Source organism: Pseudonaja textilis, chromosome 4 (assembly GCF_049901715.1).
Source record: "Pseudonaja textilis isolate UNSWEBS1 chromosome 4, rPseTex1.2, whole genome shotgun sequence".
Classification (NCBI taxonomy): domain Eukaryota; kingdom Metazoa; phylum Chordata; class Lepidosauria; order Squamata; family Elapidae; genus Pseudonaja; species Pseudonaja textilis.
This window is the reverse complement of record NC_141993.1, coordinates 70,318,873-70,337,085: the sequence shown is the minus strand read 5'-3', so window position 1 is coordinate 70,337,085 and position 18,213 is coordinate 70,318,873. Positions and strand designations below refer to the sequence as shown.

The 18,213-nt window shown below is 39.7% G+C and overlaps 1 protein-coding gene across 1 annotated transcript in view; it reads right to left on the bottom strand.

The window, feature by feature from the left end:
* Positions 1 to 11,733: 11,733 nt before the first annotated feature.
* The window catches only part of TIPARP (TCDD inducible poly(ADP-ribose) polymerase), a 31,967-nt gene continuing 25,487 nt past the window's right edge, over positions 11,734 to 18,213 (bottom strand). Inside the window, exons 5-6 of the mRNA XM_026705865.2 lie at positions 14,949 to 15,218; positions 11,734 to 12,489 (exon numbers count right to left, since the gene is read on the bottom strand). Of these exons, the coding sequence (XP_026561650.1) occupies positions 12,042 to 12,489; positions 14,949 to 15,218 (718 nt within the window). The 3' untranslated portion in view covers positions 11,734 to 12,041. The remainder of the gene's footprint in view (positions 12,490 to 14,948; positions 15,219 to 18,213) is intronic.

The following is an 18,213-nucleotide window of genomic DNA, read 5'->3' as shown; positions in this document are numbered from 1 at the left end:
ACAAGGAGAAATTTTCTGACAGTGAGAACAATCAACCAATGGGGCTTGCCCTCGGAAGTTGTGGGAGCGCCATCACTTGAGACTTTCAAGAAGAGATTGGACTGCCATTTGTCATAAATGGTGTAGGGTCCGCTTGGGTGGGGGGTTGGACTTGATGACCTACAAGGTCCCTTCTAACTCTGATTATCTGTTATCTGTTGTAGAAAAACTGGTCTGCTCTCCACTGGTCAGTTTAGCTTGATTACCTTGCTTGCCAGGGAAAATTGGTCTTCTGCTACATTTGCAGTCTGAGAATGGTGTAAGTTCAGTGATGCATGTTCTTGCAGGTTAATAGCAATAGACACTATACCGAAATCCTGGTTTTCATTGTGAACCCCAGCATATTCATAAACACCAGAGGAGCCGTGGTGGTACAGTGATTAGAATGCAGTATTGCATGCTAACTCTGCAACTGTCAGGAGTTTAATCCTGACCAGCTCAAGGTTGATTCAGTCTTCCATCCTTCTGAGGTTGGTAAAATGAGGAGCCAGATTGTTGGGGGCAATATGCTGACACTTAGAGGATGCTGTAAAGCAGTACTGTATGAAACGGTATATGTGCTAAGTGTTATTGCTATGGCTATCTCCCATTGATGACTATCAGTCCCTTGTTCTGATGTACTTTGAAATTTAAATGTAGGGTTTAAAAAATGACTAGCAAGCTAGAATATTACCTAACAAACTACTGATTTTAACTTTTAAGAATGCCCTGAACTCTTCAGGCATTCTTAGAAAATAAAGAGCTGTACCTCAATACCTTGTTTCAAATGTTTCTACTTCCTCTGAAAAAAGGCAATTGGAGAGATGATCGTAGCTAATTTTTCACCAGGGTGCCTTCTAGGGAATGGGTATTCTGGAACTGGCCAGAGTAATTGTGGCAACTATTTTGTGAACAGGAACTTGCCTAACTAACCCTTCCAAGGCAGCCATGGGACCCTCTCAAAACGTCAAACACAGTTGCTGTGCCCAAACACCTGATGTTTGCATTAGAGCAGGGGTCTCCAAACTTGGCAACTTTAAAACTTGTGGACTTCAAGCTCCAAGAATTCCTTATGCTGGCTGGAAATTTTGGGAGTTGAAATTGACCAGCCTTCAAGTTGTCCCTCATTAAAGAGATGTGTGAAACCATGATTTCTAATGGTTAGAAATCAGCAGATCTGCCTTCACCGTACAGAACCTTTGTTTGGATTCTTGATAGACACATCCATATGTGCAAATATTTTCCAATGCTAGCAAAAACCAATGATTAACTGTTACCACTGAGTAGTCCTAGCTCATCCGACCAAGCACAAGGCACGTTCATCTCAGTTTGAATGCAGAACTAGAACTTGGCTGTCATCTGATATGGAATTGCTAATTTGATAACAGTTTGCAGGCGTGCCACATATGTTCCAGAGTTGTTGGTATGGAAACAACACAGACACTGACACTTTAGTGCTTTACTGTTGTATATTTTTGTTGCTAATTAATTAATATAAATCTCAGAACAGGTTGGTAGGAAATATAAATTAGCTGAGATTTAGAATAAAGTATGGAATTGCCCGTATGCTTTCAGACTTCTACAGAACCAGTCAGATTAAAAAAAAAAAATGTGTGAGAAATTCATCAATCTCCCTATTACTAAACTCTTCTGTGGCCAACTCCACATCACCATCATTTCTCATTCTTGTGGATTTCCAAGGAAAAGCAAGGCACTCAGTTCATCCATTTGTTGTTCAGCTCCCCACCCATCCTCACATCATTAGAAAGTTATGTTGGCATAAAAGTTGCTACCCCTCTGCCAGTCCCTGCTCTGGTTTTAAAACTTCTGTTCTGACTTGTTGTACAGGGCATGTTAACCAAAGCCAGTGGTTAAATCTAGTGGTTTGGCTGCCCTTCCTTTCCTTTCGCCTTTAATCAGTACCCTATAGGAAAGGATGAGCGAATCACAGTGATCTGGGATAACAGTGTGGTGGGGAGAGATGGCTAGAGACATGGAGTCAGAAAGCTTTCAAAATACTGAACAGGTAGTCCCTGACTTACAACGATTTGTTTAGTGATCATTTGAAGTTAGAATGGCACTGAAAAAAATGACTTACCACCTTCACAGCATCCCTACAGTCACGTGATCAAAATTCAGGTGCTTAGCAACTGGCATATATTTACAACAGTAGCAGCATCCTAGGTCTGTGATGGCGAACCTATGGCATACGTGCCACAGGTGGCATGCAGAGCCATTTGTGTGGGCACCTGAGCTCTCGGCAAACTTACCTCACTGCACATATGCGTGCCTTTTTTGGCCTGCCAGAGGCTTGAGGGAAGCCTCTGCAGGCTTTGCAGACTGAAAAATAGGCCCATTTCATCACTTTCTGTATTTCCGGAAATACCGGAAATGATGAAACAGGCCCATTTTTCAGCCTGCAAAGCCTGCAGAGGCCTCTGGCAAGCCAAAAAAAGGCCTCAAATGGGCCAAAAATCATCTGTGTAGGTTAAGGGGGTGGCGGGGGGAAATTGCATGCGCATGCCCAGGGGCCATGGGGGGGCGTGCACATTGCCTTCTGGGTGTTGGCACGTGACCATGCATGCGCATAAGAGCGCACAGTTTTTGGCACAAGAGCTCCAAAAGGTTAGCCACCACTGTCCTAGGTCATGTGCTGGTTATTTGTGACCTACCCAGACAGATTCCAACAAGCAAAGTCAATGGGGGAAGCCAGATTTGCTTAACGACCATATGATTCACTTAACAACTGCGGTGGTTCGCTTAAGAACCATGGCAAAAAAAATAATAAATCAAGCTTAACAGCTTAACAACTATCTGACTTAGCAGTGGAAATTGTTGTCCCAATTATGCTCATAAGTCAAGGAGTACCTGCAGTGAAGTAGCTAAACCAAAGTGAGGGCAGTGGGTTTTTTTCTGCTTTTATGGGAAGTTGTTCTACAAGCCTCAATTCAGGCATTAGGTTGTGGCTGATTCATAGATGGCAGAGACTGTCTTGTAAAGCAGAAGAGTGCTTGCTATTTCATTAAGCCTTCCCCAGAGCCATGGGATAGTGTGTCATTTCTTTAGACAACCCTCCCAGTCCTTAGGGCTTCGGTGGAAGCATACTCAACTCATGTTTCGACTGCTTTTAGAAGAAGGCTGAAGTTGGGTATGAAAGCTGTCTAACAGTTGATAGGATTGCTTAGCGCAGTTGGAGAACTCCTGTCCAATTCACCAACTTACATGGCATTCTAGCTCCTCACATCTCTCACTCCCATGTCTGCCATCTATTCGCTTAGATTATTTTAAAACATACTTTAGTGCATTTTATGCCCTCAACCTTTCTGGCTCTGCAGACTGGCAGAGGTGGTGGCAGTGGCAGCAGTGACGGGGGGGGGGAGAGATGGTTTCACACATGCAACCTAATCTCGCACACACACACAAATGGAGCTTTATGCACTCTACCACCGCTTGTGCAGCCCAGTTCCCAGTGGGCCCTGGACCCCCGCTTTAGTGTGTTTGTTTAAAAGTTGGTGAAAGGGTGTTTCTCTCACTCTCCTCCAGTCAAAGTCCACCTCTCCTATTAATTTCTCAGCTACTCTTGGGGGCCTGACTTGGGCTTTGGAGCTAGAGATAGGCTTTCTCTCTTTGGAAGAGAAAACCAAACCCTCAGGTGCCAGTGGGAAAAATGTTTGGTGTCCTTTTCAGCTTTGTTGGATCATCTTTATTATGTAAACCTTAATCAAGTACCTTCTTTAGTGCCTCAGAGACTAAAGATCGCATTCTCCTAGCTGTCTTATGGCTACAGGATTGTTTGGTTTTCTCTTCCAAAGACAGAGCTCAGGTTCCAACTTCAAACCAACACCAGATTTCTCTTCCTGGTTGTCATGCCTGCAAGTGGGGTATCGGAAATCGGACTGGGACAACTTGCCAAAGCTCCCAGGAATATCAGAAAATATGGATGTGGCAGAGATCAAGAGGAACGACTCTTAACTCTTAGCATTCTTCCTATCCCCTCACAGTTGACCATCGTATTAGGAGGTGTTGAATATGTTCAAAATGGTTGAATATGATGAAAATGCAATGTAAAAGAGAAGGTGGAAGAAACATCAACTTTCTGGCAATGTTGGGGCACTGCAACTTTGGAGTGTTGCAATTCAATTATGTCTATGGCAGGGGTGGGATTCAACTGGTGTTACTACTGGTTTGGTGATTATGTTTTGTGTGCGCATGCGCGCTTCACAAAAAAACCTTAAGCTGTGCCGCTCGGACAGCTGATAAGCGCTGCGTGCGGGTGCACAGCGTTTGAAAAGCCTCTTTTTTTCCTGCTTTTTTCAACCTCAGCTGTGCCGCACAAAGTGGCTGAGGTTGAAAAAGCAGGAAACAAAGGACAGGTAAGAGCCCAGGCAGGTGGGCGGGCTAAACAGCAGCAAACAGAGAACCAGTTCCGGGTCTGTTGCTCTTCAGAGCTACCGGTTCTTTAGAACTGGGCAGAACTGGTAGCATCCCCCCCCCTGGTCTTTGGAGATTCTCAGTCATCCAGGTCGTGGTTGTTCTAAAGATGCCTTTTCAAAAGGCAAATGAACTTTGTTTTTCCTTGAAAAAATTTGCTTTTCATCCAAGAGGCTTTTTCAATCAGAACTAAGAACGCTTTTGGATGAGAAGCAAAACATCCGTTAATTTTTGAAAAAGCGAGATCTAGAATTTAAAGCACATCATTTCTTTTCTTTTAGCACTGGTTTCATTGTCAACATTAGAACTAGAACGTGAAAATTGAGTGAAGAGAGAATGTAAAAATGTTAAGCCAGACTGCTGAAAAATGGGCTCTTAATTCATAATTCTTTAAAAAAAAACTTAGTACTGTACATTGCTATATTGAGAAATTGCAAAATTCAAGCATTGTTAACATGTTAGATATTCCAGTTCTCATAAGAACAGCTCACACTTTATCAACAGGGGGAGAGAGAGAGAAGGAAAATCAATTACATGGAATCAAATAAAAATATTTATAGAGTGGACCATTTGAAGAATTTCTTCCCCACCAAGACCAACTCTAGAGAAACTCTGAGTTTGCTTTGGAGAAAATTCTATTGTATAATTGGCCAAAGATGTGAGAAGGGAAAGGAAGACAGATTTCTCTTTAGCACTCAGCTGGCCATTTAGCACCTGCAGAGAGAGAAAATTGGCTCAGAGCTTTGCACAATATGTCCCAATGTGCATGCTTCTACCCAGGAGGTCCTTCCTTATGGGCCATGTAAAGGAACAAGAATGGAAGAAGTTTTACAGCATTCCCAAACTCAGTATCGCTATACCAGCCAAAATAATAATGTTGCTACCCTTAAAATGTAAGGGTTACAATGAGGATGGAAGGAATAGTTGGAATGCCAGAACTGTTTATTTAATCAGTTGACTTCTAGATATTAAAAATGTTTTTTAAGTTTCCTTCTGAGATAAATGCTTACTTCCAGGAGAAATTACAAGAATTCTTATCAACTAAACACTTCAGAATGGCATTGGCACCTACTGTCATCTTTGGTTTAAAAGCAGGGGTGGGAATTCAAATTTTTTAACAACCAATTCTGTGGGCATGGCTTAGTTGGTGGGCATGGCTTAGTGGTCATGTGACTGGGTGGACATGGCTTGGTGGTCATATTATTGGCTGTGCATGGCCAACTCAATATCACTCACATCGAGGCATGCATCTCCTCGCCTGGCCTTTCATGACTGTGGGGATGCTGCAACAGTCATAAGTGTGAAAAATGGTCATAAATCACTTTTTTCAGTGCCATTGTAACTTGGAATGGTCACTCCACACAAGCAAAGTACCAGCAAAGGAGGGAAAATTAGCTCCAGAGAAGTTCCTGAGACAGGAATTCTTGTCCTGCCAAGAATGTAACAAGGGTTAACGGAGAGGCAGTTTCTGTAAGCAACACCAGAATGTTTCCTTCCTGCCTTCCTTACAGGATTAGGCCAGTAATTTCTTGTAACAACTGGTTCTCCGAACTGCTTGGAATGTTAACAACCCGTTCTAGCGAATAGGTATGAACTGTACAATCCCACCCCTGTTTAAAAGGCCATCCTGGACTGAGCTGGGGTAATTTGGAACTTCAGACAGATATAAGAAATGATTGGGAGAAAAACTGATTTTTTTTCTTTACAAAGGAAGCCTAATAGGCGTGCCCAAAGCTTGGCTAATCATTGCATGATTATTGTGGTGTGCATATTAATAAGATGTGATATGACCCTCTGAGTGAGGGAGAGCTGATGTTATATTACAGCAGGTTTCTGGTTTCTGCTGCTACTTTGTATCTCTGTCCATTTGAACAACCATCAACATAATATATTAGATAATTCATAAGTTTGCAAGATACTACAGCTGCAGCTGATTCCTATTATGCAGCCTTGGATCTTAGTAGATGTATCAGTGGAGGTTCTTCTTATAAGAGGTTAGGACAACTTCCCTTTCAATCCTTCAACCAGCATAAGAATTAATATACATCCAAACTAAAGAAATCTATGTTCAGTATCTGGGATCTTGTACTAAACCTTTCATCACTATCTTTGATGATAGTAGGGCTTAAGGTGCTTGTGCAGGTGGCTTACATAGATAAAACATTAAGAATAAGCTTGTGTGGCTCCTACTTTCTACCATTGTTGAATGCAAAATAGTCAGCATGGAATATCCCTAGACTTCGATCAACAGAGACCCACTTATTCATATGGGATATCTGTGCTACCAGGATCACAAAATATGCTGGCTAGGAAGATTCCACTTTGAATGGAACCTTCCCTAGCTGTCAGTTATGATATAGTTCTTGCAAGTAAGAAAGAAGAAATGAAAGAAAGGAGGTCCTGAGTACACATTTCAAGAACCAACCGTTTTCAGGCTAAGGACTTCCCATTTCTTTTAAGAGGCACACTGAAACTCTGTACAACCAGGAGAAAGATAAATGGGCAGAGCTAGGATAAAAATGAAAGATTGATGTAATTTCAGTTTAATTAAATCTTGCCCGTATTATTGTTATTTGGCGATATTCTTACTTGAGTCATTTCCCCACTTATGCAGTCTTCTGAAGTCATCCAACCAACTTTTGTGCCAAAATAAGAGTAATAAAGGTGATATTTCTATCATTTCAACATTGTAAGTTTCTAATGGGGAATTTACCTTGATTCTGAATGAAACCAGTTTTCTGGGTTTGCAAAATACATTACACTATAAACTAATCAAAACAGGCTGGCTTTTCACAACTTATTAACCCATAAGATACTAAACAAGATTATTTGTAACCAAGATTAGATATTGTGTTCCTCCTACTGTTATCTCAGTTAAAACATACTAGATGAACATAGCCTTTGCATACCTCATTTCTTCTGTCACATTCACAGTCAGTTTGATTGGCTTCGGGGGATACACCCAATGTTTTCATGCTCTGTAAGCAGTACTGAGCCTCAGTGTGTAGCCCTGGCATATTGCAAGAAAGTCAGTTCTTCTGCAAGTTTGAAGTAACTGCTTCTTCAGTTGAGAAGTACTTTTTGCTTTTCGAGCTAAGAATGCTTTACACATTTTCTTCCTTGTGATCAGGAGCAGAATTGTTGTCTCTGTGAAGTATATAACCCATGGAGTCTCATGGATAAATTGCTATTTGATACTGGTTAAACCCTGCATTTTCCCTTCATTGCTATCTATGTCCTACTGATTTTTTTCTTTTTAAGTTTGACATTGTGGACGAACTCCAGCCCAGAGGCATTCGTAAGATTTTCCTGAACTTTGTTCTAGTGGGATTACTTTACTGCCCAGATTCCACAAATTGCTTGTTCAATAAAAAGGGTGTGTTTTTTAACAGTCCACTTAGTTAAAATTTACCTTCAACCTTTAACAACCTTAGCTGCAAGAAATATTTTCCATACCAATGAACAGTTACCCCCGCTTTTAAAAAAAACTTCTGTGAAAATCAGGTCCTGTGAACATTGAGAAACAACTATGAAAGTTTAAGTGTTTCCTTTTCTAGATATATGTAGAGAGTGTGGAGAAATGAAGATAAGAATCGTTGCAGATGGTGGTTCATCAATCTATCACACAATCTGTTTTCTGTACAAAGGAAATGGAGGCCTATCACTTGGGCAAAGCAAAGCACAGTGTAGTGAACTGAAAAGCAATAAAGTAGAAGCCAGGTGTTCTGTGATAAGTGCTGCTGTAATACGCATCTGTGGTTTTCTCAGGAAAAAAAAAATCATTGCAAACAAATGTCCCCAATATTCAGGAACAAATACAATCCTTAGATAAAAAGCCCATTAACAACAACAAAAGTGGCAATAATTTTAAATGGGGATTGCTTTTGGCAAGGTAACTTGAAACTCTCCAAATGTTTCAGATAACAGCTGCCATAATTCCTTGTCACTGGCCATGTTGGTTGCATTAGATAGAGGTTAAAATGTGGGAAAGGAAGTGATTTTATTCTATTTTATCTGAAATTTACATTACTGCCCAATTCACACAAATAGGGAAGTTATGGTCTAAGTGAGAAGTCTGGGTCCCGTCAGAGGACATTGCCTTAAGAAAGTCACCTGAACTATAGTTATCCTATTAGAGCAGGACTGTCAAACTCACGGCTGCAGGTTGGATGCATCACGCGCTGGCCACGTCCACTCCCAGTTTAGCAAACGAAGAAAAAGTCACAATAGCTGTGACGACATGATGCCATGAGTTTGACGCCCTTACATGTGCACTCAGGACTATTGCTGCAATCTAGCCATGATGTACTCCCATCTCAACATGTTTGTATATCATATGAATAATGTAGTCTAAGTCCATTCAACAGCAAACTGTGATGACAATATCATAGCAACAGTACTTAGATTTATATACTGCCCTGTAGTGCCTTACAACACTGTCTGGATAGATTACAATGTCAGCATATTGCCTGCAACAGTCTGGGTTCTTCTCATTATACCGACCTTAGAAGATGGAAGACTGAGTCAACCCTTCACAACTGAATTCCAGGCTGTGGGCAGATTTGCTGCAATATTGCATTGTAACCACTGAGCCTGGTGCAGTGGTTAGAGTGCAGGAAATATATATTAAGGCATCATCACACAAATGCTGCCATTATCTACTCACATGTGCTCTCATCCCAGCATACGATGCAGATATGAGTCATGATATTTGCGTAAGGATACGGCCATACATTTCAACATCTGGCAGTTTGTATGCCTGTGAATCTATTCTTTTGAATTTTGATGCTTCTGTGTTTAATAAATATGCCACTGATTGATTAGACTCATACAGACCCTCTCCCTTTTTTGTTGAGACCAAACAGATGGAGCTGGAGGCCTTACTAGAGGTTATGGTGTATACATTAAGAATTCATCTCCATGAGTAGCAGAAAGTATAACATGAGCACAGTTCCTGCTAGTGTTCCATTCCACAACTGATCAATAAAAAAATATTGCAGTAACTGTGTTTTGTTCGCTGAGATGTTTCCTTATCAAAAACAAAATAAAACCCTCCAGAGAGCAATTTGAATGAGAAAACATTTAAATGTGATCCTTCCGCAACAGCCTGAAGTGACCAGAATCCAAGAGTAGTACTATTTTATGCTGCTTGGCTCTAAGAAGCTAAGCCAGAGAATAATATAGATGCCTAAGGATGAAGGAGCCTTCTGTTGTACGTCCCAATGCCAATCTGGATATTGCCATCACTGGGAAGGCAGCCTGGGTGGAAATCCTCATTCCAGATCTCTGTATGCCACTGAAAACTCTCCTCTGATCCCAGCTACTAAATTCAAAGAGTAGGAACAATACAATTAAACCAGGGCCCCCATTCTTCCTTTATTACTACTTCCTGAACTCCTAGTTTTTCCATGAAAAGTATGCAGGCATGCAGTAGGGACAGCTGAAACGCAATTTTCTTTCCCCTTTCAATTTCTTCAGGTTTTCATTAAGAATGTGGGTTGTAATAAAAGTTTATATCAGGGACAGAAGTATAAGGAACATTTAATGTAGTGTGACCTACACAGAGATTTTCAGATAGGTGGAGGTAGTACAGCTGGACTTTTGACTTATGACCACAATTAAATCCAAAATTTCTGTTGCTGAGACTTTGTTAAGTGAGTTTTGCCTCATTTTATGTCCTTATTTGCCACAGTTGTTAAGTCAATCTCCACAGTTGTTAAGTTAGTAACATGGTTAAGTGAATTTGCTTCCCCATTGACTTTGCTTGTCCAAAAGTTGAAAAACGTTGTTCACATGACCTCAGGACACTGCAACTGACATAAGTCAATTGGCAAGCATTTGAATTTTGATCACATGACCATGAAGATGTTGCAATGGTTAAGTGTGAAAAATGGTTATCACTTTTTTCAGTACCATTGTAACTTAGAACAGTCACTAAATGGACTGTTGTTGAGGGCTATCTGTATTCAGAAAAATAACAAATAAGCATTTGGACAATGTAAAAGTAAAACAAGTAAGACAACGATGGCCTTTTGGCAATCAAAATTAATTCTCCGTCGTACTATAGCGTCCTTGTTAGAATGTTGCGTGAACCCAATCATTATTTGTAAGCATGATAAAATAACCTTTGTTAGATATGTTGTAGGACCACAGCCACTGTGAATCCCAAAATTGACTGGGTGGGGGAAGGCATTACTTCTCACTTCTGAACAAATGGAAAACACCTGGCCAATGTTAGCATTATTTTAGCCTGCTTCAGTGATTATGGTGGAACAGAAGTGAAGATTATGCTATGTTTACTGGCAGCTGGCTTGCCCTTCATTTTAAAAGCAATCTCATATATTTTTATTTTGGGAAAATTGTAATATATATATATATATATATATGTAAATGTTTTCACGGGTACTTACATGTATGGTATTCAGCTTTGTTCGGGTATTTTCCCACGTCATTAGGAGTTGTGCTTTTAAAGTTGTAGCAACATTTTGGCAGAATCCCATCTGCCATCATCAGGCTTCTGTATTGTGTTTGTCTTTCACAGCCGTTCGTCTGACTCACAGACGAACACAATACAGAAGCCTGATGATGGCAGATGAGATTCTGTCGAAACATTGCTCCAACTTTAAAAGCACAACTATAATGACGTGGGAAAATACCCGAACAAAGCTGAAATTATCAGAAAGACATAGATGTTACATGCAAGTAAGGTGTGCAACTAGTTTCCACAATGATGGACTGTCAAGCTGCTAGCCAATGAACTTGAAGTTAGGTTTGCATCTCACACATGCTTTTGTGTTTCCATTTAAAAGTACATGGCCCTAAATGATTTTTTTTTAAAAAGGCAGGAAAACAAACCCTTTCTAAGCATAAATCAATTTTATCATCTCCCCAAGCATGTCATTTTGTTGTCGCCATCTCTTCTCATTTATGAAAACCCCAATTGTTGAACACTTAAGAGGGAAAGTAGCCATAAGAAAATAAAGTGTTTCTATGGAAGCATTTGGCTTTCCCTTCCTGTTATCACTGTTTTATGTAGCAGGAACTGAATCTCCAACCCTGTTCCTTTTAGTGAAGTAGATAATATATTTCACTTGGGCATGTTGCCAGTAAATACCTATACAGTTGCAGAGCTGTGATGTAGCCACACCTGCCTTCCAGATACGATTCAAAGGTGAAGCATTTCACAGTAAGGGATCAAGTACCTCCAAAAGCCCAGATAAGAACAGCAAGGACTCAAGACAGACAAATTACAAGTTTTCAAGATATCACTGGGTCACACTATTAAGTTTTTAAAACATTAAATTTACTAACATAAATAGTGTTTATAACAAAAGGCACAGTCTTTTTCTTCTTCTCAGCTATAAACAATGGAAAATATTTACAATTTGCACAATTGGTCTTTTCAGGATTATTTTTCTTTTTTTGTTAAAAAGGTTTATTTTTTCCCCCCTCCATGTTCCTCAATACCTTTATTAAAACTTCCCCAAATTGGATTTCTTCTCCCCCAAACAAGGCGTCCATTCTATAAACAGCAGATTAAAGTCCATCAACAACAATAATTTATCAATGGAAATTATTTCTCTCTGTGTCTCTCAGATGGTAACAGTATTACTAACTTCTTCATACTGGATAACAAAATAAGGGTAACTCTGGTCATCGTTAAAAATAACAAAAATCTGTGGTTCAAAGTAGTTGTCCACACAGGAATCATATAGATCACTGGTGATGCTTGCAGGGTTCACAGGTGGAGGTCTTCTCATGGTGTGGTTTCCTACTGTGTACTTTCCAGTCAGTACTTTTGCTAAAAACATGTAGTGGATCCCTTTGGGTGACCGCTTGGAGAAATTATGGGAGTAGCTGGCTTTCCGAGCAAAGTAGCTGCCTTGCCCGAACATGGTGGCGTGTTTCCCACATACCCGAGGGTCAAAGTTGTGCTTGCAGATACCATCTACCACGTCTTGGGAGGTGCCATGGAACAAATGTCTTTCATTCATAATTTTGTCTAACCCGGTCATTTTTTTAGACATGTATTCTTTTTTCCTGGAAATGAAACATAAGACACATACATGGTTATACCTTTTCAAATTCCTAAAAGTTAAAAGTCTGCCTAAAGGAACTTAAAAAGACCAAGACATTTTGTAGACCCTGGAGCTTGAGTAGTATGTCATTGCCTGAAATAATCTCCAAAGCAGTCCTCAGTTCATGCCTGGAGGATTGGGTGGCTTGCTTTCACCACTGCTTATTTGGTGCTCTTTAGCTATCCTTAACAATGCCCCCAATTGCCAATGCTTACCCTGCTTCTTTTGTGCCTGTTTTGACACATTGCTAAATGGTGCTGCCTGATCTTTGCACACCCAGAGAGTGAAAAACCAAAGAAATTGGCCGATTCCACCAGTTTTCCCTACTGAATGACATCTGCCAACAAATCTTGAAACAAGAATGATTGCTACTGCTCTGTGCTTGCCATGACTAAATTGTTTCCTGGGCTTCTCTTTCTACATCCCATTCTGTCATCATCTGAGTTTAACACAATTAAGGAAGTTAAAATTCAAAGCATCACAATTTATTTTTCAGGAGGGACCACAGCAGTTATACCACATATGGTTGAGATATCTAGCACCACCGTTTTCCTAGATCCCTAACACAGCACAACTATTTAGGGAAAGAAGATGGCACCAAACATGGTAGCCTTAGGTTAAAGGGGACGTGTGGCCTTACTTAATGGCTATGTATGTGTAAGACTTTACATGTTTTGCAACTTCTTGTGAATACTATTCAGTTTAAGGGGGGGGACACTACTTTCACATTAGTATAGCTAAAGATGGTGTACGGGTAATCCTCACTTCATGACCAAGTGTTTTAAGACAAAGTTATGATGGTCATGGATTGAGTGCTTTAGGGTCCATAAAGGACTTCAGCAATCATAAATGATCAGGCTGTGCCCTTATATTCACATGTCAGGCAGGTCAGTTTATAACCAGCCATGGGCTTCTATGGTCACATGGCCGATTCATTATGTTTTTTTGTCGGTTTCTATAAAAAAATGGCCCATTCAAAAGAAGAGGTTTGCTTAACACCCACCACATTTATACTTAATGATTCCTGCAAAAAGGGCAGAAAATTACTTCTGGTCATGTGGGTGCCTTGACTTATGACAACAGAGACTATAATTCCACTCTCAATTCCAGTCATAAGCTGAGGACTACTTGTAGACCTGCCTTACTTGTAGGCTGGGAATGAGATGGAGGCAACATCGAGACATGGCAGGAAAAAAAAACAACCCAATGCCAGGCCATTTGTACCCTGCTTAAATGAAACCGGGGAAAGGCTCTAGCAATACACAACCTAATTATAAAATGCAGGAATAATAGGATTGCAGCATCCTCTCCTGGGTCTACCACTTGCCTTTCTGCTCTTCTTAATGGAAGCATTAATCCTGAGAAAAACTTACTTGTAGTTAAATGTAACTAAGATTTAGAAAACACAATTATAAATCGCTAATCTGTACTATTTCAGAGAGAAAGCTGGAAAGTAGAATACTTGGCTATACCATAACATTAACAATGCTTTCTTTTTTTTATGCTAGCTTAAAAAATTTCCCCCATCTCAGATTTTTCTATCAGCATACTGTTACAGTATTTAGAGGAAATATTCCAGGGGCAAAAAGCAAATAAAATGTGATTTTGTAGCTCTGTTTGTGGGATCCATCACGGAGATTTCTGCTCTTCTCAGTTTGGGTTAGAAGCTAAAACATGGTGCCAACTTAAGAAAACGAGAAGCCAGGAAGCTCTATTCAAATTCAATCAGGCCAAACAAAACAGCTGTTCATCACCAAGGCTGGTGCTTCAACAAAAGGTCTCTTTCATAGGTTGAAAAGGAGATGCAGGTTTTAGTTCAGAGGGTGGCTTTTAGCAAAGCAGAGGCACTTCTGTCTAGGCTGCACTCCTTCTGAACAATTTGTACACAACAACGGCCATTCCTGATATTTCCCAACAGACAGCTGTTGCCTGCAGTCTTCCCCACTCTAATGTAGCTGAAGTTCTTGTTTGTGTTTCTAAGGACAAGCTCTTCACCGACATCTAGGCCAATAGTATATAAGGCAACTGACCATTAAGAGGCAAAATTTGTTTAATTTATATGCCTCCTTTGATATTTTTATACATAACTCAAGGCAGCGACTTGAGTTATGTATGAAAGCAGCAACACACTTTCCTCCTCCTAGTTTCCTCCCAAAAAACCCTAGTCAGGTGAGTTGGGCTGACTGTGTGTGACTGACTGAATGTCACCCTGCAGGCTTTCATGAGTAAGGCAGGGTTAAAACTCTCAGACTTCCACTTTCTAGCCTGGTACCTTAATCACTAGACCATGATGGCTCTCTTGTTGAAGGCATTGGCAGTAAAAAATGCTTTTCCAAGAGATGTTGCTATTATTGTCCCACCTCTCCAAAAACCGTGAAATAATGAAGTGAACAGGAGATTATTTATCTGATCTTGACTTACCTCTTGTACTTCTCCCACAAAAACTGGTTCTGAACTCGCAGTATTTTCAAGATTTTATATTTGGTCTCAGGCACAGTCTTATGAAAGAGATTATAAATGGTTCTGTAGCTTTTGTCTTCCTTTGAAACAGGCACTTGGATAAAGTCCTGAGCTGGGTCCATGCTAATCCATGTGTCTGGATAGAAACCAGGAGCGGCAACAGAACTTGGGAATAAAACTTGTGATGGGATAGATTCTGTCATTGGCACTGCCAGGCTGCCACTAAGTGTCCTGGAGAAATAGGGAGAGAAATGGAAGAAAGGGGATTTAATAGGATATCTAACATCTGCAAAGCTGTACAGGGTCCTCCATCATTTTTGTAAAAAGTGGGACGGGGTGCTAAAGGGGAAAAAATGCTGCTCTAACCTCTCACTCTGAGGCTGAACTTTTTGCTCTTCTAATATGTTGGTGATCGTCTACAGTTTTTTGTTATCTGAAGTTTGATAAGCATTATCTCTTCATTGAGGTTATTAATGAAAATACTTAAGACTGTTGTGACTTGAACTAAACCACGAGACATACCAGTTTGATGAAGAACCCCTGATGACTTACTCTCTAGTACAGCTTTCAAGTTGGCTATGAATCCAATCGATAAATATAACCTCCATCTCATACTTGCTAAAACATGTCATGATGAGTTTGTCAGATGTTTTGCTGAAGTCTAGATGTATTATCTCCACAGCTTTCCCTCAACTAAAGTAGTTCTCCAATCTGAAAATAAGATTTGTTTCCAAGAAATCCATGTTTGGAATTCTTAACAATCTGCACAATTTTCAAGGAAGTGGTTACAGAACTAACTTTTTCATGATCTATTCTAAAATCTTCCCATATAGTAATGTGAGATTGATTGATAGTACATATCTTATATCCTTTCTTTTCTTATTTCATAAGACAGGAATATATTTTCTTTTTCCAAGTTTGTGTTATTTTGAACTATCGATGCTCCTTTTATAGATTTTTGGACAGACTATCATCAGATTACTTCCACATCATAAAATGCAAATATCTCTGGCCCAGAAAGTAGCTCTTCATTTAGATCAGTACATATTCTCACTTATATTTCTGTTGAGCTCAAACTAAGAGAGATTCTGTTCCTTCAACCATGTTTTCCTAACCGTTTGGCAGAATGCATATTTCTTATTTAGAAGATATCTGAAGAAATACTTTTAGTTATTCTTAACATGTTTCCTAAGGGTACCTATATTTGAATTTTAGTTATCTTGACGCCATCTCTACAAAATTGGGCTACTTGTACATTGTTGTCTTTGCTGACCTATTCTTTCTAACTCCTTTATATCGCATGCACATAAACACAAAGGTTTGGTTTTTCAGATTTCTTTTACATCATGTTCTTCCCCTGTAGTTGTTATAATTATCCCCAATTGAGTTTTTAGTTATTTTTAGGAATTCCCATTCTTACCCATCTTGAATTCCCTTTCCCCATTCCTTTTGCTGTCATATAATCCTATTAATCCTTGTTCTGATCTGTGTATATTCAAACTTGCACCTTTAATTGCATTCTGCTTAGTGTCCCATCCTAAATGGAATTTCAGCATTCATTGGTCATTTTTGCTCAAATTCACATTCTCTAGTAGCTCTTCCTTATTGGTTAAGGTCAAATAAAGACTGGCTAATCTCTCTTGTCTCTTAGACAAGAGAAAGGTCAGGAATTTCCTAGAAGTAGAGGGCTTGGCAGTGTTTGTCTCCCAGCAAATGCTGCAGTAATTAAAAAAACAACCCCATCACAACTAATTGATGCTTATTGAAAGATAAGCAATTTGTTCTTAAAAATAACATTTTCTCTTTGGTTGGATAATCAATGGTAGACACCAACAATGAAACTATTTTTATTCCACTTATTATAAATCCGATGCTCTCAATAGAGAGCTATAAATGGTATTTATGCTGAACTACGGCAATTCCAAATGCCTATTAACTAGCTCTTAGAAAGCAAATAATGCACCCAGAAAGACCTAGATCCAGATGAGGTCAATTCCATTTTGGTCCTTTCAAAGTCAGTGTGGTTCATGCTAAATATAAATAGTTTTTCAAAAGGAATTCAAAGGGAACTTGAGTGAAAATTTGACAGGATCCAGCTAACGGTGTTAAAAACAAAGCCATTCAAAGAATTAAGATTCAGTTCCAAAACAAGTATACGCCAAAGCAATTTTGTCAAAATAGGGATTGTTGTGTTTCCAGGAAGAAATATTTGCACGTTGCTCACTTCTACACTAAATTTTCAGCAATCCGAGCTGCCTTGTTCCCAACAAAACAGAGCTAACTTTAAAAACAGCTGAGAACTGGAAAGTGACTTGAATATGGAAAGTAACTTTCTTGCAGAAAAAGGGCTTCCCCAAATAAGGTTTCTTTCTTATTAAAATTAATTTTTTACAAGTTGTGGCTGCATACTTTTGCCAATTTAGGAAAAGCAAATTATGTAAAGCTAGTGCAATTCTACCCTTATTAAAAAAAAGTTATGTTCAAGCTAGTTTGTTGCCTTTAGCATAAGTGAAAGCTGTGCATCTTGTACAATCTTATCGGATTAGTAGTTAGTCAAAGGAGCAGAATCATTTGAATAGAGAGGATTAATAGAAAAAAAGAGGAGAAAAACAGGAGTACAATTCAGTTCAGTGTTTCCACAACAGAAACCAATGCAATTAGTATCTACAGTCAAAAGGAAGACATCTGAGCTGATTTGCAGACAGAGTTGTTGGCATCTACACTTCAGATAGGACGAGTAACTCCATTGCTAAGTAATGTGGTCATAAGGTGTAACATGACATGATCATATCAACTTAGGACAGCAGTTCAGGCTGCCCCATTTGCTGTCATTAGGTGACTTCTGCATGGTTGCACTGTCCTGCATTTATGCGATCACCATCTGTGACCTTCTGTTGGCTTTTCCATTAACTTGTATGAAGCTGGCAGTGCAGATGGCAAATGGCAGTTCAAATGTGCGATGCTGCGGTGTCATAATTGTGAAGTTGCAATCATATGACTGTATGGATGCTGCAATGGCCACAACTGCAAGGACTGTTCATTCAGTGCCATCGTAACTTTGAACACTCACTAAATGAGTAAACCTTGAATGAGGACTACCTGTGGTATCAGAAGAACATCTAACAAACCCACTATCTATTTCTATGTGTCGGTTTCTATTATGTTGAGCATGTGTTTATATGTGCACGATGGGCAAATAGATTGTTTTTTTATTTATGCAGTCTTG